Source organism: Schistocerca nitens, chromosome 9, assembly GCF_023898315.1.
Source record: "Schistocerca nitens isolate TAMUIC-IGC-003100 chromosome 9, iqSchNite1.1, whole genome shotgun sequence".
Taxonomy (NCBI): domain Eukaryota; kingdom Metazoa; phylum Arthropoda; class Insecta; order Orthoptera; family Acrididae; genus Schistocerca; species Schistocerca nitens.
This window is the reverse complement of record NC_064622.1, coordinates 148,425,589-148,447,760: the sequence shown is the minus strand read 5'-3', so window position 1 is coordinate 148,447,760 and position 22,172 is coordinate 148,425,589. Positions and strand designations below refer to the sequence as shown.

General features: G+C 42.0%; 1 protein-coding gene across 2 annotated transcripts in view; it reads left to right on the top strand.

Annotated features, from left to right (window-relative positions):
* The window catches only part of LOC126203707 (low-density lipoprotein receptor-like), an 87,497-nt gene that overhangs the window by 49,644 nt on the left and 15,681 nt on the right, over positions 1 to 22,172 (top strand). Inside the window, exon 5 of one of the 2 annotated variants that reach the window (XM_049938077.1) lies at positions 7,536 to 7,592. The exons of the other annotated variant lie outside the window; for it this stretch is intronic. Coding sequence (XP_049794034.1) covers positions 7,536 to 7,592 — 57 coding nt within the window. The remainder of the gene's footprint in view (positions 1 to 7,535; positions 7,593 to 22,172) is intronic. 2 annotated transcript variants of the gene reach the window in all.

Genomic DNA, 22,172 nt, shown 5'->3' with positions numbered 1-22,172 from the left:
GCAGTAACAGCTTTATGATCGCTGATTCCCTGTTCTGCATTAACTGTTTCAAATAGTTCGGGTCTGTTTGTCACCAGAAGGTCTAATATGTTATTGCCACGAGTCGGTTCCGTTTAACTGCTCAAGGTAGTTTTCAGACAAAGCACTTAAAAAAATTTCACTGGATTCTTTGTCCCTGCCACCCGTTATGAACATTTGAGTCTCCCAGTCTATATCCGGCAAATTAAAATCTCCACCCAGAACTATAACATGGTGGGGAAATCTACACGAAATATTTTCCAAATTATCCTTCAGGTGCTCAGCCACAACAGCTGCTGAGCCAGGGGGCCTATAGAGACATCCAATTACCATGTCTGAGCCTGCTTTAACCGTGACCTTCACCCAAATTATTTCACATTTCGTATCTCCGTCAATTTCCTTCAATACTATTGCACTTCTTATCGCTATAAACACGCCTCCCCCTTCACTGTCCAGCCTGTCTGCGGTATACATTCCAATCTGAGTTTAGGATTTCATTACTGTTTATGTCTGGTTTCAGCCAACTTTCTGTCCCTAGTACTATATGGGCATTGTGACCGTTTATTAATGAGAGCAGTTCTGGGACCTTCCTATAGACGCTCCTGCAGTTTACTATTAGCACATTAATATTGTTATTCCCTATTGCATTTTGCCTACTCCTACCTTGCCGCGTCTCAGGAGGCGTCTTGTCGGGCCTAGGGAGGCGATTCTCTAACCTAAAAAACCCCCATGTGCACTCCACACGTACTCCGCTACCCTTGTAGCCGCTTCCGGCATGTGGTGCACGCCTGACCTATTCAGGGGGACCTTACATTTTTCCACCCAATAGCGGAGGTCGAGAAATTTGCACCCCAGATCTCCGCAGAATCGTCTGAGCCTCTGGTTTAAGCCTTCCACTCGGCTCCAAACCAGAGGACCGCGATCGGTTCTGGGAACGATACTACAAATAGTTAGCTCTAATTCCACCCCGCGAGCGAGGCTTTCCACCTTCACCAATTCCGCCAACCGCCTGTACGAACTGAGGATGACATCTGAACCCAGACGGCAGGAGTCATTGGTGCTGACATGAGCAACAATTTGCAGTCGGGTGCACCCAGTGCTCTCTATCGCCGCCGGCAGGGCCTCCTCCACATCTTGGATGAGACCCCCCGGCAAGCAGACAGAGTGAACACTGGCCTTCTTCCCCGACCTTTCCACTATTTCCCTAAGGGGCTCCATCACCCGCCTAACGTTGGAGCTCCCAATAACTAATACACGCCTCCCCCCGTGTGCCTGGTTGGACCTTTGCCTTTCATGGTGTGTAAGTGAACCATACAGTTTAATTTTCTGATAGAAATGAAGCAAAATCATACTTTCTAATTTTTGTCCACTCCATATTATGGATCAGGTGATATACAATCTGCTACACTTTTAGGGGTGTCAAAGAATTCAACTACCATATAACTTGCTTTATTACACTATGAAAGCAACATGTAGGGGCTGTGGTATGTTCCTAGATTCTTAACTTAAATCTGGTTCTTGAAACTTTGTAAACCTTCTTGGGATGGTTTGCATCTATCTTCAGCTACCTGTCAGTTCAGGTTTTTTAATATCCTCATGTCCCTCTCTCATGGGTAAAACAAACATGTGAACATTTATACTGCCCTCATTTGTATATTTTCAGTATCCCCTGTTGATCCTATTTGGTGTGGGTGCCACACACTAGGGTAGTATTCTAGGATGGGTCAGACAAGTGTTTTGTAAGTAGAATGAGATTTTCACTCTGCAGGGGAGTGTGCGCTGATATGAAACTTCTTGGCAGATTAAAACTGTGTACCGGACCGAGACTCGAACTTGGGACCTTTGCCTTTCGTGAGCAAGTGCTCTACCAACTGAGCTACCCAAGCACGACTCACAGCCCGTCCCCACAGCTTTACTTCTGCCAGTACTTCGTCTCCTACTTTCCAAACTTTACAGCAGCTCCTTTGTGAGCTGATTGCATTTCCCCAAAAATCTACCAAAGTCTGCCACCTGCTTAACTTACAAGTGAGCCAATGCAATTATTTCATTTCTTATTCCTACAAATTGTTACATCCAGGTATGCTTTGTTTAATTCCATTTGTCACTCACTGATATTGTAGTCATTAGATAGCATGTTGTTTTTCCAATTTGTGAAGTACACAATTTTACATTTCTCACCATTTAAACAAAGTTGCCAATCTTTGCATCATTTCAAAATGTTATCATGATCCAACTGAATATCTGTGCAGCTTTTTACAGACAGTACTTCATCATAGAAACCTTATCATCTGCAAAAAGCCTGAGGTTACCATGAATATTGTCTGCAAGATCATTAATATACAATGTGAACAGCAAGGCTCCCAATTTCCCTATGGCACTTGAAATTACTTCTACATCTGTCAATGACTCTCCATCCAAGACAACATGCTGCAGCCTCCCTGCCAAGAAATCCTCAATCCAGTCACAAATTTCTCTTGATCTCCCATACATCTGTACTTTCAATAGTAAGTGTCAGTATGGTACTGAGTCAACTTACAGTTCAAAAACAACCACGTGCAATTATTTGTTATTTAATATGTATCATTTATGGAAGGTTCTTGAAGTTTCTTATGTTTGAAATTTTTGTACATTGTGGAATACTTTAAGCTTGTATAAATAGTTGCACTCTCTTTCCAGGAGATTAGTTTTGTTCTGGTTGTACACTGATATTCACAATAAGTGTGCTTTCAGTGCTAAGTGTTGTTTTTCATTGACAACCGTGCTTTCATATTTGGAGTTGACTCTGGTTACAATGTGACATTGTTTGGAAGAGATTTAACAATTTCAAGACATCTACATCAACACGGTACCAATCAGGGAACATAAAAGTTGTTGGCTTCATGGTAAGGAAATGGAATACAAGCAGTACATCATTCTCATGGTTTGTATATTCAGGAGACCAGTGGATCCAAAAACAGCAATGATTCAGCCGCACATGAGGCATCCATCAGTGTCTTCAAGAAATGCGGTCAGGACCCAGCAAAATAGCTGAAATGATTTGACCAAGTCTCCAAATACAACAGGTGGGATGACATGTTCAGCAAATCTGTAGTTTTAATTGTGTGGCACAGTCCAGCAGTGGTTCAAGAACAACAAAGAGAAGCCCAATGGCTGGACCAATTCTGGGCCGAACTGAAGAAAATGTTTGGCGACAATCAGCAGCAAGTCGGCTTATTGGAAGAACAACTGAAGAACAGCGTTCTACATCACGGGAAAATGATACAGTCCTAAATGGAGAATGTTCTGACCCTATGCCACATTACAAATCCGAATGTGGCAGAACCTGACAAAATCACACACTTCGTTAAAAGAGTTGTAGATGTTTTTCCGATAAAGGATGTTGCAACAATGGAGGAATTTCATCAAGTGATGTTAATGTGCAAAGGAAATACAACAGAAAAGCATCATATCAAAGAAGTATGACCATATCCTGAATGTGGTCTCTACGGCAGTAGCGGAAGATCACCATCACCTCGCTGCTCTCATACACCAGACTGTAAGAGAAGTCATACAGCATTTTATTGCAGCCGGAACAGTCAGACAAAACAAGCAGGAGATAGAAGCCATGACTGTCAATCCCATATGTCATCAGATAATAGAGAATGTTGAAGAAGAGGAGTATCGATATTTAGTGTCAACCTCCACCTCCAGGCAAACGTAGAAGAAGGATGGTCCCTGTCAGCTTGGACTTGGGCTGCAGCCATCAAATGAAACCCAAACACCCAATCAATGCACATACAGCCAGCTCTTTCACCAAGCTTAATGCCCCACAGAAGAACAGACATTTGGAGGACAGAGGACAGCACATTGATATATTTCCATTGTGGATGCTCTGGAGATGTTGTACACTACTGCAGAGAAAGAAGATAAATTTTCAATAACTACTATGCCACCCAGCAGCAAGCATGCTTGCACCAGTCAACTGAACATGACTGTAGTCAATCTGCAGCATGAAGCCCATTGCTGTAACCTGGACAAGGTTGTTCCTCAATACACCATAACCATTACCTGTCACCATATAGAGGTGGCAGACACTCATCTAGCTGCGAAATTCAGGGAAACTGAGCACGGTGACCATCTATGGAGTTGATGCCGCAAGAGATGAAAATTGTCCATGAACAATAGTCACCAATATGTCAGGAAATCTCAATGATGTCATCACTGATGGTCAGCATGTGTGGGCATTAGTTGACAGGAACTTCCTTTTCTGTAATGTCAAATACTTATCAACACCAGCTGAATAAGACTATATTCTGTGATATGGAAGTGACTGTGCTGTTAGTTGCAAATGGGAAATTTGCCCAGCTGACAAGCACATGTATTGCAAGAATAACTATCAGTGATGGAACACAGTGCTTCAAATTTGTCATTTTATTGGATTATAGTCATACTTTCATTCTTAGATGGGACTTCTTGGAAGTATTGCAAGCAGTCATAGGCTGTGAAAGTCAGAACTACAGATTGACAGTTGTTTGCCATTGAAGATATTATGCTGCTGTCATCAGGAAAGTGAGTCCCATTCATCAATATAGATGCTCAGTTGAACCATGCACAATTTGTCAATTGAAAAAACCTTTTCAGGTTCACAAAAGTAATCTACATGCCAGTGACAATCACAAATATTGTAGATGGTCAAACAGAACTTTGGATCATTAATTCTCATGAACAGCCGCAGCTCATGCCCAGAGATATGTGCACAGGTAAAGCTGAACTGGTCCAGGAAGGGCAGCTTAATGCCACGAGTGAAGAATTGTGCTCTGCTATCACTACATACAAGACAGAGGAGAAAACTACAAATGAACTGCGAATAGAATCCAGACTTACTGAGGAACAGCACTGGCCAGTTTTACGTGTTCTGTGCCAATTTTAGGCTGCTTCCAAATCCAGAGTGGAGAAATGACAGAGGAAGTGGCCCACAGTAAAATACTGTATCAACACTGAGGATCTTACCCAATTAACCAGTGCCTGAAAAGGGTGTCACCAACTGAAAGACGGATAATTCAGGAGGAAGTGGAGAAGATGCTGCAAGATGATGCCTCTTCAGAGAGTCCTTGGTCCTCTCCTGTGATCCTTGTGAAGAAGAAGAATCGCACAAGGTGTTTCTGCGTCAACTACCAATGACTGAGTGAAAGCATGAAGAAAAGTGTCTACCCACTGCCATGCATTGATGACACCCTACACTCTTTGTGAGGAGCAAAGTATTTTTCAAGTATGGACGTGCAAAAAGGCTACTGTCAATCAAAGTTGACAAGGATGACTGGGAAAATTGGATGGCTGATGCTTACGAGCATTCAATGGCAAGGTTATGTGCATTGACTGGGAAAAGACTGTCTTCATAACTGCTTACGACCACTATGACTTTAAAGTTATACCATTTGACTATTTAACACTACAGCCACCTTCGAGCTTATGATAAACAACCTGCTTTGACACCTTAAATGGGCAATGTTTCTTTACTGTCTTGATGGGATTGTCGTTTTTTCTAAGACATTTGAACAACATATAAGACACGTGACAACTATGGTGAAGTGTGTTCAAACTGCAAGACTCCACCTTAAACCAAAAAAGTGCCTCTTTCCTGTCCAGTAAATACAAATCTTGGAGCACCTTGAATTGTGATGGAGTCCATCCTGATCCATAGAAAATCAGAGCTGTCACAGATTTTCTGACTCGCAAGCACATCTTTGACGTGAGAAGTTTTCTTGGAATGCCCTCCTATTACCGATGATTCATAAAGGACTTATATGTACCAAGGCACATGCATCTCAAGATCTACTATGGGATGATGCCAAATTTTCCTAGAACAAGTTGCAACAAAGATATTTTCCTGTCCTTAAGGAGGTGCTAATATCTTCTCCATTCCTAGAATTGTATGACAAGAATGCCAAGACAGAACTTGACACCAGCGCTAGTGGTTGTGTGACAGAAACACTTCTAGTACAAATCAAGGAAGGTGTGGAAAAGGTGATAGTTTATGCTTCCAGAGAACCCTCAAGTCCAAGAGGAACTACTATGCTTCCAGAGAACCCTCAAGTCCAAGAGGAACTACTCTACACCAAGAAAGATTGCCTTCCAGATGTTTTGGCAATCAATTAGATCCAGTCATCTTTATTTGGAAAACCATTCCCCATTTTGATGGACCATCATTCTCATGCTGGCTGGGCAGCCTGAAGGATCCACTGGTGTAATGGGCACTGAGATTTCAGTAGAACAAAAACAGACTGAAACACAAGCATGCCAATTATCTTTCAAGGAATGGTGGCGCACAGAAGTGTGGAAAAAATCATAGTCATCTCAGAATTAAATGACATTGCTGCTGAATGGAGGGAAGATCCATAATAGCTGAAAACTATTGAAGACTTGTAGAATGAGGAACTGACCTAAAGAGAGTTACAATTAATAAACTGAACATTGCATAAGAGGAACTATGATCTAATGGGGTGAAAATGGTTGTTCATCATCCCAGCGCATCCACTACCAGCTATCCTGAAGGTTTTCCAAGACACTCCAGCATCTCCTCTCCTGGGATTTGTTAAGATTCTATACAGAATCATATACATATATCATTGCCCAGATGTCTGCTGATCCATTAGATGCTATGTGAGCCACTGTAAAGAAATTCAATGACAGAAGCATGTGCCACAAATACATCCAGGCAACCTGGTACCAGTTCCGCATGCAGCAGCACCACTCCACCACATTTCAGTATAGATGACATCATTTTGGAGCATAGGGCACCCTGTGTGATGGTACCTGATCGTGGAAAAGTTTTCAGTTAATGTTAGTGTCAGAAGCAACTTCACATTTTGACATCAACCATAGGATAACTGCCTACTACCTATAGACAAATGGTCTCACACAGCCTTTGAATAAGACAGTAGCAGATATGCTTTCAATGCATCTTGATGTTGAACAAACAGATTGGGATACAATACTACCTGTCATGACATTCACAGGCAACATAGTGAACAAGACAGTACAGGCTTACACCGTTCTTTTTGCTCCACCGCCGCGAGGCTGAAATGACAGTGGATAGACTGTTTCCATTTCAATCAGACAATACTCAGTGTGATTGCATGAAGCACCTCATCACCAGGAGAGAAAAAGCAAGGCACCTCACTCTCATACAGGCCCTGGTAAATGTAACATGTCTCTTTCAATAATGTTTATACAATGACTTATCCACAGCACAGATTCTGATTCTTTTGATGTTGCTTTCATTCTCTCTTCTCACGGGTATGACAAGGTCCGTGGTTTCCCTTGTACAAAGAAATTGTACCATTTCCAGTACTGCCAAGTTCACTAGTTTGCTAAATAATGAATAAAAACAATTTTTCATCACACCATCTGTAAATCTTAATTTCTCAGGTGACTGATCACAATAATAATACAGCTCTCACATTATTTTTTTCAGCTCTTAAGAGTTACATAATTCCAGGTGTTGTTATGTCTGCACAAAATGTGTCTACTTCTTACAGACAGATTCACAAGACTCCTTCATCTCTTCCCACCTCTTGCGAGCAAACCAAGACAAGGTAATAATTTCCATGTAACCCAAGAGCTTTGTGACTGACACAGATATTCAACATAAGTGTTCAATCATTCTTACATAAAGAGATATTTAAAATTACAAAGGTTTGGGTAAGCATTTATGCTAACAACTTTGAAGAATTGGCATATTTATGTGTTTATTAATTTAGCTATGGAACCATTAAATATGTCTTCAATGAAATGGCAGTTTAAAAGCTATAAATATCACTTTTTATATGAAGTTTCTATTTTATTTACACAAGAAGTGATCGATTCCTGCCCATACCAATGATTTCATATTATGTATTAGGCTTGATTACATCAAGACACCCAGGAGAACATCCAAGAACCTATAATGTCAAGCACCAGCCAGTGAGATACAGCCCGAGAGACTTGGTATCAGTTTTTAAGCTATGTGGAAAATGTGACTATTGAAAAAGTTACTGAAGTGCTGCTTTGGGCCATATCACATCCTTTGTCTCTTGTTGGACAACAGGTATGAAGTTAAGGATTGTGGCTCTTGATCAAGAAGACAATACTGCAGAGGTGTCATCCATGTTCTTTGTATGAAGCCCTACTATGGCTGTGAAGTGCACTTTGATGCTAGGGGCTTCTTGTCCAAGGAAACTGAAGAGCTGTATTGAAGGGAGGAACTACCTTTGATGCTTGTCATAGAGGAAATTATGTGACAACATGAACACAATACGAGGCTTCACTAGCGTTACCCTAAAGAGGACCACTGACAAGAGATAGATCCAGAATGATCTAGTCACACCCAATGAAAACTTCTGGAACAGTGGGTCACTGTTTCTCCAGGAGAGATAACAATGTCACAAGCTGTGCAGCATGCAGTGTGGCATAACAGTTAGCATTGTTGCCTGGTGTTGTGCTGATCACCAGTTCAAACATGACCACCCATTATCATTAGCATTTGGTATTTATCATTTATGGAATATTTTTGAAATGGGTTATGTTTATAACGTTTGTATATTCTGGGCTATATTGTATAAATAGCTGCAATTTCTATCAACAAGTTCAGTTCTGTTCTGGCTGTACATTGGTATTTGTAATAAGGTGCTTTCAGATTTAGACTTGATTCTGGTTATGACTTTATTTGGGATGTGATCAAAAAGTAATGGGAATTTTTATTTTTCTTAAAGAGACTTTATTTATTCATCAATGTCAACTTTGTCCCCTGCAAAGTAGTTCCCTTCTGTTACAATACACTTGTGCCAGTGCTTTTTCCAATCTTGGATGCACTTGTGGAACTCGCCTTTCATTATGGTGTTCAGCTCCTTCAGCAATTCTGTTTTTATCTCATCAGTGGTGGCAAAATGACATCCTTTCATGGTTCTCTTCAGCCTCAGGAATAGGAAGAAGTCATAGCTGGCATGTCTGGCAAATGCCATGGCTAAGGCAACATAACAGTTTCGTTTTTCGCAAAATAATCATGAACAAGCATTGAGGTGTGAGCAGGAGCATTATCATGATGGAAATTCCATGATGGTTTTGCCACGATTCTTATCGTTTTCTTTGGATTGCTTCACACAAAGAGTGCATAACTTTCTGTCAAGGAGTTCAGCTCTGTTCTGGCTGCACACTAATGTTTGTAATAAGTGTGCTTTCAGATTTGGATTGTTTCTGGTTACGACTTTATATCAGGTGTGATAAAAAAGTAAACGGAATAAAGTAAACAGAATTTATCATCATCATCATCATCTTCATCATCATCATCATCATCATCATCATCACCGTTTTCCAACACCAGTTTCCCTGGTGTGGTGCATAAGGGAATTTTTGTTTTTCTTAAAGAATCTTTATTTATTCATCAACATCAACTCTGTCCCCTTCAAAGTAATCCCTGTCAGACATAATGCACTAGTGCCAGTGCTTGTTCCTATTCCCTTACTGACTATACAACCAGAAGGCAGGAGCTCTTTATGCACTATCCCATTGCAATAGAAGAAAACAGTGAGAAGAACCTTCACATGTGATTGAACATGTTGAATTTTTTTCGGTCTTGGCTCTTCAGATAGTTTCCATTTGGATGACTGGGTCTTGGTTTCAACATCATCCATTATAACCTTCTTTATAAGTTCTGGATCATTGCTCACTTCCTTCAGCAATTCCTGAGTGGGTATTGAATATTTAGTTTATTTTGTGGTCAAAAGCCTTTGACAGATCCAGAAATATGCCTGTTATGGGTTGTTTTTATCTAACAGATCTAATAGCATATTTATGCAATCATATACTGCAGTTACAGTGGATCTGCTGCTTCTGAACCCATATTGAGCTAAATTTAGTAAATCATTCCCCCCCCCCCCCCCCCCCAATGAAGTCCATCAGCATTTTGTACATTATATTTTCATAAACTTTAGAAAAGCAGGAAACTTTAGAAAAGCAATCATTCATAAATACTCTTTTCCTGTCCTCCATAGCTCTGGTGACACTTTTAATTACCGCTTATGCATGTTCTACTGGATGACAGAACACAGCACAAACTAAATCAATGTTTTGGGTCATACTATATCGACATACAATGTTTGGCACTGATCTGAGTGTCTGACATCTGGAGGTTTGGCTGTGAGTCACAGATAGGCACAACAAAAAGACTGTCAGAAAATCACCTTCCTGCCAACAAGGCCTTCATCTGAGATAGTACACACACACACACACACACACACACACACACACACACACACACACACACAAAAATCATGCAAATGCAACTCACTCCCACACACATGATCACAGCTTCTGGCTGCTGAGACCACACTGCAAGCAGCTGCGCATGATGGGAGATGCAGCCGGGTTGTGGGGGTAAGGAGGAGGCTGAGGTGGGGAGGGGGAGGGTAAAGTGCTGCTAGTGGGAGCATACAGTGATTAGGTTGAGAGAGGTTAGGGCAGCTAGGTGCAGCCAGGAAGTAAGACGGAGGATGGGGCAGGAGGGAGGGGGATGTGGTAGCGGAAAAGGAGGTAAAAAGACAGTGGATATCTCGGTGGAATGATGACTGTATAGTGCTGGAATGGGAAAAGTGAAGGGGCTGGGGGTAAGGACAAAGACTAACAAAGATTGAGGCCATGGGCATTCTGAAAACGTAGGATATTATGCAGGGAGAGTTCCCACTTGCGCAGTTCAGAAAAGCTGGTGTTGGTGGGAAGGCTGTGAAGCAGTCATTGAAATGAAAAACACTATGTTGGGTGGCATGCTCAGCAATGGGGTGGTCCAGCTGTTTCTTAGCCACAGTTTGTTGATGGCCATTCAGGTGGACAGACAATTTATTAGTTGTCATGTCAATGTAGAATGCAGCACAGTGGTTGCAATTTAGCTTGTAGATTATATGACTGGTTCCACAGGCAGCCCTGCCTTTGATGGAATAGGTGATGCTTGTGGCTGGACTGGAGTAGGTGGTGGTGGGACGATGTATGGGACAGGTCTTGCATCTACATCTGTTACAGGGATATGAGCCATGAGTCAAGGGGCTGGAAGCAGGATTTGTGTACAGATGGACAAAGATATTGTGTGATTCAGTGGGTGGTGGAATACCACTGTGGGAGGGGTGGGAAGGATAGAGGGTAGGACATTCTTCATTTCAGGGCACGATGAGAGGTATTCAAAAACCTGGCGGAGAATATGATTCAGTTGCTCCAGTCCTGGGTGGTACTGAGTCACGATCAATAGAACTGCTGATAGGCATATGACCTTTCTTTCAGAACTAACAGTTCCTTTGTCTAGGAGGGAAGAGGGATAGGCTGAGAAGTTTAGAAAGAAAGGGCAAATAACAGACCTCAGGATCAGAGAGAGCCATTTGTACTGAGGATGAGAGTAAAGAAAAGTGAAGAGAGATGTGTTGGAGAAAGTAGGGCACATAGGGTACACTGGTAACAACTGAGCCAGCTTCAGTCCAGAGATGAAAAGGACAGATTGCGAAGTGAAGATAGACTAAGGGGGAAGAGAAATGAATATTGTAATTAACACCTAGCATAGAAAATAAGTCATATACTATGATCAAAATAAAAGATGTATTTTGCTGAAACTTTAATACTGAACGCTGTGATCAAGAAATACATTATGATATCAATACATTTGTTTGTTTGTAATATAATTCTAGCGGGAACAGTCAACGTTACTACTATGAGGGCAATACGTGCAGTCTGTAGCTGCCATGTCACCTGCAAACATTTCAGTACCTGTGCTGTGTGTCATTATGAGAGTTGTGTTGCTCTAGGATGGTTTGGTCAAGTAAAACATAGGATTGGAGTCTCTATATGGTCAATTTAATGGCACAGAAAATGCGACAGGTGGACAATGCAGCAAATGTTGTCATGAGTCAAAGTGGTATCTCTGGCATCTAGAAAATGTTACTAGTGATGGGATCAGTTGAGGATCATCACAGAAGTGACCAAGGAAAAACAACAGTGGGTTTTCAGAATCGAAATTTGTGTATAACAGCAAGAAGAAACCCTCAACACAGCACTACACCTCTATGGTGGCACTTCCAACCAGATACAGGAGTCCAAGTGTCAACACAAGCAATACAAAATAGGCTCCATGAGTAGTCATTCCTTCTCATCCCATCTGTTAAGTCTCCCATGGCCCGGTGTTCTGGGTGACTTTTCTGAGCTGTACCCCTTTCCCTAAACCTCTCCAGTCCTTTTCCTTCACCCCTCTTCCTTCCCCTTCAGCTCTTCTGCCAGAAGGAGGAGCCGCTGGCTCTGAAAGCTTGTAAAAGTTAAATCCTTCTGTGTGAGTGTACCCCTGCTGCCGCTTGGTTAGTATATTTTTTATCAGTCTGTTTATACTGTATTAGGAAAGATGATTTATTTTATTCTTTCGCAAAAAGAATTTAGTCACAATTTTGTATAATAATCATTTAAGACACAGACAAATAATTCATTTACAGATTATTTATTCCCTTCAGATAAGATGCTGACGTTTGAAAACAAAAAGAGCACATGAAATGAAATTTGGGGATTGGAGCAGATGGACTGAGAAGTGGTGCAGGGTTAATACATTGTAATCACATTTAGGAGGCCAGCAGTTCAAATCCCATCGGTTTCCCTAAAATGCATAAAGCAAATGCCAGGATGGTTCCTTGCAGAAGGATGACTCCAATTTCCTTCTCCAAGCCAAGGTTTTGTTCCATTTATAATGAGGTCACCATTGATGGAAAATTATACACTAAATTATTTTTATGGATAGCGAACCACTTCAGAGCCCACCTTTGGCACATTTGCTGTCCCAGTCACCACCAAACTGTGAGAAGGTGCAATACTCTGGGACAACAGCACTCTTTTACACACTAATATTGGTTGCTTATGCTATGCATGTAGCTACTAGTGTTGTGTTATAAGAACCAACTATTGTTTTGCCCTTACCTAATAGTGCGAGTCCCAAAAAGCAGCTGCCACTAGTTTTTCTACAAGTAAAGCTTTCAATTTTTTTCAATGCAATTTCACTTCCATCACACTATTTTGATTTCTGTTATGTCACAGCGATGTACAGATGGATCAGCTTATCTTTCATACAATATTGTAAACAAATCTGCAAACATGTACAACAGCCCTGAAATGGGACAAACTCTGCAATTGTATAAAAACTTCAGGAGTTTCTTACATAATTTATCAATACATATTCTTCCTCTGCATTTCCAGTAAGAGAACTGTGCAGTTCACAACCACAATACTAGATGTAAAAATAATTTCCAAATACACTATGTATCTCTATCTAGGATTCAGGATGCCATTTTATAAACTTTGCTGTGGTAGGCATCAGACAGGAAACTGCAAATACATTAATATTAAGAAAAGGAAGAGAGTGCTTCTTTAGCCACTCCTCCGACAATTTGCCACTCCTCCGACAATTTATCAGAATATTTGAACTCAGAGAGATGTAAATTAGATGTAACTCTAATCTATGTATTAAAGAGACCTTGATTTTGCCATTATACAGATTACTGATAAGTGTTCTTTGTACAGTTATATAAATGTTTTATTTGAAGTAATAGACAAAAACAGCGATTTAGAAGTTTAAGAGAATAAACAGTGGTTATTTTCAAAGTATCAACTTTTCTCTTAATATGCACACACTTGTGCATATTTACAAAGTAAACTAAAGTATGAGTATGAGTCAGGGGCGCTCACTTATAAAAAATATTTGGGGGGGGGGGGGGGGCAGAGCATACTGGGGGCCTTGCCCTGAAAAATTTTCTAAATTTTAGATGAAAAATAGTGAGTCTTAAAGTTTTTTTAAGCATTTTGGAGTCATATGATCAACATTAGAACGCCAAGAACTGGACTCTCAATAACTCGACACTCCGGGAAAATAGACAAGCCTGACACATTTTTTGGCTTTGAGAAAAGAAATAAAACATAAACACGCAAGGTATTTTTGCAAAAAGCTAATTTAATTTACAGTAATAATCATGCTTGTAGGCTATTACTGAGCAGTGAATATATAGCTCTGAAAAGACTGAAATTATATTTAAATAAATTCTAAACTATCATTAAAAGAATAAAACATAAAATATTGCCGTCACACAGTAATAGCACTTTGATTAATAAGTGAAATAGCTAATTTAAGCTTATTTTGAATAGGGCTCTGGGTTCATTAAATAAAAACAATATCTCAAATTTAATGCTTTAATACAGTATGCCTAATACTTTCAGTCAAAAAGTACGTAAATAGCGGGTTTTAATTGGGTCTTACACACTACAAATATTTAAGTATTTGAAAATAACTAATACAGTACTATAGTAATACAGTGCTAAATTAGTACTAATATTTCGAAACTGAAAATTTAATATTATGTATGTATTTAATTCTCTATTTTATCAAGATTTTTAATATTGTTCTAAATGCCATTATTAGAGCTAGAGTGTCTTTAGAAAGGTGCAAATGTCAACCGTCTGACTGGCTTACTGAATATGAAGTCATTGATGACTGGTCGGATATCCAATTCATCCAAAACTTCTCGGTGGGCATGAAGAACAGCCAAGTTGTTCAATTGCTTCTGTCCCATTGTTGATCGGAGATATGACTTCAGATGTCTAAGGGCACTAAATGACCGTTCTGCTGTTGCTGTCGTGATTGGAACTACTTGGAGAAGCTAATGCACTTCACTACTTCACATAACATTTCTACAACTGCAGGCTCTTGTGTAATGTACTTTCTTACATCACACGTTTTTTTTTAAGACCAGTTGTTTTTTATCAGCGATATCGGCTAACATATTGAAGTGTAAGTGCAGTTTCTAAATGTCCAGGTCATTTTCGAAAATCTCAGTTGATTTTTCCAAATTTTTCTCATCTCTGTTTACTAAAAGCAAGCACTCTTGTTCAACTGCAATGACCTGTGTGAGTCCAGTTGAAGCAAACCGCTCAGTAATGCAAGATTGCACCGTTTCACAAACTTCAATGTAAATAGCTTTGTAGTATTCCTTTGGGGTTTTGAAAGTGTGCAGTGAGCTGGCTCCGTTGTTTTCATACTTCTTTGGTATACTTTGATTCCAAGTGAAGGATCAACAACTTGTGAACATTTTTCTTTTAAACACAATTTCGTAAAGTGTTCAAAACTATCATGCCTTCCATTCAATATACAACTCAAGCCCTCATATATTTTTTCCAGCTCAGCAATGTTTGGATGAGGGCATTGAATTTTTTCATTGACCTTCTCTATTGGGTTCATTGCACAGCAATAAAAAAATAAAAAGAAATAAGTCTCAAATTGTAACATTGACTCAAGATAGCCTGCACATCTGTAACCTGCCTCTGTTTTGTCCTCTGCAAAAATGTTTCAAAAAACTCTAGAAGTTCTTCAAAATTTTTCAGTATTCTCAAGATACTAGAAGCTCGCATAGTCCACTGAGCCGGGGAAAGGGGTCATAGACCAGCTTGGTCATTGGCACTCTCACAGCATATGCTTCTGAAAAGTCCCATCCTTTTGTTGGATTCCATTTCGGTGTTCATTAAGTCCTTGGCTAAAGTCATAATATTCCTCATAGACCTAAGATGGTGGAGACTGTCTACAACTGCCAAGTTTAAACTGTGAGCAGCACAGTGCACATAACGTGCTTTTGGTTGTATATCCAAAGCTAGCTTTTTTAGTCCTTTGAACTTACCTCTCATGTTTGAGGCACTATCATAGCACTGTCCTCTTAAGTTATCCATTGACAAATCAAGATGAGCAAAAACGTCTTTTAAAATACTAAACAGAGTTTGTGATTCAGTGTTGGGGGGTCTTGTATAAGCCAATAAAGTCTTCATTTATGATTAAGGAATCATCAACAGTACGAATACAAAATGACACTTGTTCGTGAATCGAAGAATCACTTGTTTTGTCAAACATAATAGCTCTCATTTTGAATACTTTGGGACATCCACTTATACCCCCAATGCCCTAACCAATCTTTAAACTCAGGTATGTCATTCTTTCGGACTTCCAGCAACTGAAAAAAATTTGACCTTACATCTTCGTGCCCTCTAATTACTAGTCCTTGTTGACATAGAAATTACAAGGTAGTAAAAATTGTCTCAAGAGCTAAATGGCCTTTCTTCATATCACTTTCTAACTGTTCATTCAATAGGGAGGCCACACTTCAGTTAGTGATAGAATTTAGTTTCAGAACACCTTCTGAATGCGTAAACATATTTTCATGAAGATGGAATTTTTCCAAAGCCTTTTCCACTTAGAAAACCCTACAGAAGTAAATGCATCTTCTTTTTTTTGAAGAAAATTTTAATAGGTTTTTAGCATCTGCCTCTTTGCAGGTTTTGCAAAAAACTTTTTCGGTAGATGCTTCATATTCTAAGACATGTATATTTCATCAACCAAGACTTCTGAAATGATCTTTCCTTACCGGATTTTCCTGGCTGTGAATGGTTCTCATCTGAAGATGACGAAGCAATTGATGACACAATAATTTTTCGAGGTTGACTTGCAGTATCGTCAACTTCCAAGCACGCCTTTTTGGTAACAAATTTATCCATTGCAAACTTAATTCGCAATATACTAAGAGGCTAATGTAAATGAATAAAATATAGCCATATGAAATAATCCACTAGACACTAAAGTCGGAACACTAAACACGTCTGCAGCATGCACTGAATGAAACTATCCCCACTGAATGACTGCGACAGCAGGGTGGGCTTTATATAGCCGCGTCAATGTAATGTCTCGAAGCGTCAAGGTGACGCGAGGCGGCGGTTTCCAGGTGCTTCTGCTCCAGTCCTTTTGATGTTGCTGCAGCCACAGCACTGGTCTGCCGGCACCAGCCTTTACCCGAAGGTTCACACACCGGGACAAATTCTAAGTGTGCCCGTAGCACCGTAACACTATCATGATTCGCACCTCTTGTTTTCAGTTAACCTGCTTACTACTGTAATAATTATTTGTTTTAGCTCATTACTGAATGTATTTTAAAAAGTAACTATCGTCACACAAGGAAAATAAAAAATTCCAACATAATTTTGATTTTACAAAGCATAATATAAATAATAATTTTCTTAAATTATCGGGAGGGGGGGGATCTGCCCCCCAACCGCCCCATATGAATTTTTGAGGGGGCTCGGGCCCCCTCAGGCCCCAAGGAGTCGGCGCCTGTGGTATGAGTAGATTACAAGCTCAGATGGAAGGTGTATGAAATTAGTCATAACTCTTTTGAAGAAACCATGCATGAATTCACCAGAAATGATTTTAAAATATGTGAGAAATCCCATTAATTGAGGTTGTGCACTGGGAGCACACGGACTTGTATTCAGCAGGAAGGTGGTCTAAATTCCTGTCTGTTCATTCTGATTTACGTTTCATGGGGTTTCCTTAAATTGCTTAAGGAAAGGTACAGATGGTTCCATCGAAAAATATACAATCAATTTCCTTCCCAAATCTGAGTTCCCAGTCTCAAATGATATGGCCGTAGACAATACATTAAACCCTAATCTTTCTTTTACTTCTGAGGAAAACCTAATCTGGTTGGATGAATGAGGGTTTGAATGCCACTCTTTTCTAATACATATCAATATCTTCAACACTGCAGCTACCTATATTGGATCTTTAGAGAAACACTAAATCAATTGGATAAGGATAGTTCACAAAATTGACTGCATACTTGACACAGGAACCACTTATGAAGTTTTCTGAAAAGACTTAAAGAAATGACAGCAATCTTACCACAGGATGATCACATCGGATGTGAACACTTCCGACAATGAATCTTAGTGTTGCTTCAAAATCATTCTGTGGTCTTATAAGAAAGCAGTGTGGTACAGTGGCTAAAGTGGTAGACCAGTATTAGGGGACAAGATAAGACTTATCTTCCTGTCTGTTCATCATGGCATAGATTTCAAGTGGTTTTCATAAATCACTGTAGTCATGTTCTGAGAGACTTATTTCAACAATCATTTTCATCTCCCATCTACATTACTAAAAGACTTAAAAGGCCATCTGGTCCCAGGTACTGGTAGTTTATTAAACATGTTCCAGGGGCAACCAAAAATAAGGTTTTCAGTACCTCATATAACTGCTGACCAAATTTAAAATACTATCATAATCTATTCATTAACATGTATAATCTTACAATAAAGGTTTAACACAATAAGTCAAGTGTTAGAATTAGAAATTGGGTATGTCTTGAGATAGAATCTAACACAGCATGAAAATTTCCCAATTTGGTATTTGAGAATGGGAGCACTTTATGACTTCCAACAAATAATTTCCAACCTTTTCGAACCCTGTTTTCACTGCCAAGGCGCACACACACACACACACACACACACACACACACACACACACACACACACACACACACACACACAATAATAATAATAATAATAATAATTTACTACATTTTAGCTGTTCATGCTTCAGTATCAGGAATGATATTTTAACTTATTTCTTCTGAGCCATAAACTCTATTTGCAACGTGTTTTGCAGACAGTATCCACATATTCCAGTGAATGTACCTGCAAAACTAAATTATTGTATGGCACATAGAAAAGCAGATGTGATGTCAGAAACATTGACACACATCAAAAACTAGCTTTACTTCAAACAGAGAGCAAATTACCCAAACTGTACTCGTCCAGTGTTTGATAATGATGACAACACATTAACTCATTTGCAAAGTAATCAGATGTTCAAATTTGTTTTATACATGGAAGTTCGATTCTTTAAAGGAATGGGGATGATGCTTATCTAATGAGAAAATATTCCACACACACACACACACACACACACACACACACACACACACACACACACACACACATTTTACAGTTTGATCTATGTCCACGACATTATTGAAATTATTGGTTGGTTGGTTTGTGGGATTAAAGGGACCAGACTGCTACGGTCATCGGTCCCTTTTTCCAAATCCTAAAAACACCCACAGAGAATAAAAACGATTAACAGAACAGAACACAGACGACACAGAACAAGAGAAACGGAGATAAAGACCAGGCAAAACGAATTAAATCACACAGAGTGTGACGGTGGTTGGCCGACCATAGGAACAAAAACAGGAAAAGCCAACCACCGAGAACACATTAAAAACCGAGTTTAAAACCGTAGGCCAAAAGCCACAATCAACATAAAACAATAAAATAAAACACAAACACTCAGATTAAATGATAAAAAGCCCCTGCCCAAATAAAACATAAAACTAAGCCAGCCATAGCAGGGTCATCAGATAAAAGGGCAGGGAGCGTGTCAGGCAGTGCGAACGTCTGCCTGAGCACAGCTAAAAGCGGACACTCCAATAAAATGTGCACCACAGAGAAAACGGAGCCACAGCGACACAGAGGTGGGTCCTCACGGTGCAATAAGTGGCCGTGTGTCAGCCGAGTGTGCCCAATGCGCAGCCGGCAGACGACAACAGACTCCTGGCGGGAGACCCGAATGGACGACCGCCACACAGTCGTCGACACCTTGATACGACGGAGTTTGTTTGGTACAGGCAGGTTGCGCCATTCAGCGTCCCATAAATCAAAAATTTGGCGGCGTAATAGTGCTCGCAAATCAGTCGCCGGGAGGCCAATCTCCAGAGGTGGTTGACTGGTGGCCTCTTTCGCCAGGCGGTCAACATTCTCATTCCCGGGGATCCCAACATGGCCTGGGGTCCAAACAAAGACCACAGAGCGGCCGCAACGGGCAAGAGTAGACAGGGACTCCTGGATAGCCATCACCAGACGGGAACGAGGGAAACACTGGTCGAGAGCTCGTAAACTGCTAAGGGAGTCGCTACAGATAACGAAGGACTCACCTGAGCAGGAGCGGAGATACTCTAGGGCTCGAAAGATGGCGACCAGCTCAGCAGTGTAAACGCTGCAGCCAGCCGCCAAGGAACGTTGTTCGGAATGGTCCCCTAGAGTGAGCGCATAACCGACACGACCAGAAACCATCGAACCGTCAGTGTAAACCATTCCAGAGCCCTGATACGTGGCCAGGATGGAATAAAAGCGGCGGCGGAAGGCCTCTGGAGGGAGTGAGTCCTTCGGGCCCTGTGCCAAGTCGAGCCGAAGGTAAGGGCAAGGAACACACCATGGGGGTGTACGCAAAGTGGCCCGGAAAGGAGGTGGAACAGGGAAAAATCCAAGCCCAGAGAGAAGCTCCTTGACGCGCACGGCGATCGGACAACCCAACCGGGGCCGACGTTCTGGCAGATGGATGACTGACTGCGGGAACAGCACACGGTAATTTGGATGCCCGGGGCAAGCTAAAAACATGGGCAGCATAAGCAGCCAGTAATTGTTGGCGTCGTAACCGCAGTGGAGGGACACCTGCCTCCACTAGTATGCTGTCCACAGGGCTGGTGCGGAAAGCACCAGTGGCAAGGCGTATCCCGCTGTGGAGAAGTGGGTCCAGCACCCGCAACGCAGACGGGGATGCTGAGCCATAAGCCAGGCTCCCATAATCCAGACGGGACTGGATTAACGCCTGGTAGAGCCGCAACAGGGTAGATCGGTCGGCGCCCCAGCGGGTGTGGCTCAAGCATCTCAGAGCGTTTAGATGCCGCCAACACGCCTGTTTGAGCTGCCGGATATGAGGCAGCCAAGTCAACCGGGCATCGAAAACCACCCCCAAAAACTTGTGTGATTCCACCACTGAAAGAAGTTCGCCGTTAAGAGAAAGCTGCGGCTCCGGGTGGACAGTACGTCACCGGCAGAAATGCATAACGCAGGTCTTGGCTGCCGAAAACTGGAACCCATGAGCTACAGCCCAAGACTGCGCCTTGCGGATAGCGCCCTGTAGCTGACGTTCAACAGCTGCAATGCCAGTAGAGCTGTAGTAAAGGCAGCAGTCGTCAGCATACAGGGAAGCGGAGACAGAACTCCCCACGGCCGCAGCGAGCCCATTAATGGCTATTAAAAACAGGCAGACACTTAAAACAGAACCCTGTGGCACACCGGTCTCCTGGACGTGGGAGGAACTATATGAGGTCACGACTTGCACGCGGAAGGTACGATACGACAGAAAATTTCTGATAAAGATCGGCAGAGGGCCCCGAAGACCCCATCCATGAAGCGTAGAAAGGATGTGATGACGCCATGTCGTATCGTACGCCTTCCGCATGTCGAGAAAGACAGCGACCAGATGCTGACGGCGGGCAAAGGCAGTACGGATGGCCGACTCCAGGCTCACCAGATTGTCGGCGGCGGAGCGGCCTTTACGGAACCCACCCTGAGAAGGAGCCAGAAGGCCCCGAGACTCCAGTACCCAATTCAAGCGCCGGCTCACCATCCGTTCGAGAAGCTTGCAAAGAACGTTGGTGAGGCTAATGGGGCGGTAGCTGTCCACCTCCAAAGGGCTTTTGCCCGGTTTCAAAACGGGGATGACAATGCTTTCCCGCCATTGCGACGGAAACTCACCCTCGACCCAGAGACGGTTGTAAAGGTCAAGGAGGCGCCGCTTGCAGTCCACTGAAAGGTGTTTCAGCATCTGACAGTGGATGCGATCGGGCCCGGGTGCGGTATCAGTGCAAGCAGCAAGGGCACTGTGAAATTCCTACTCACTGAATGGAGCATTGTAGGATTCAGAAGCGTGGGTGCGAAAAGAAAGGCTCCGACGTTCCATCCGCTCTTTAATGGAGCGGAAGGCCTGGGGGTAATTCGCAGAAGCGGAACTTATAGCAAAATGCTCTGCTAAGTGGTTTGCAATGACGTCGGAGTCAGTACAAACTGCTCCATTCAGTGAGAGCGCAGGGACACTGACAGGGGTCCGATAGCCGTAGACGCGTCGAATCTTGGCCCAGACCTGCGATGGAGTGACATGGAGGCTAATGGTGGACACATACCGCTCCCAGCACTCCTTCTTGCCTTGGCGGATAAGGAGGCGGGCCCGCGCACGCAGCCGTTTGAAGGCGATAAGGTGGTCTATGGAGGGATGTCGCTTGTGACGCTGGAGCGCCCGCCGGCGATCTTTAATCGCTTCAGCGATCTCAGGCGACCACCAAGGCACAGCCCTCCGCCGAGGGGACCCAGAAGAACGGGGAATGGCAGATTCGGCGGCAGTAACGATGCCGGTGGTGACCGATTGAACCACCGCATCAATATCATCATTAGAGAGAGGCTCAATAGCGGCAGTGGAGGAG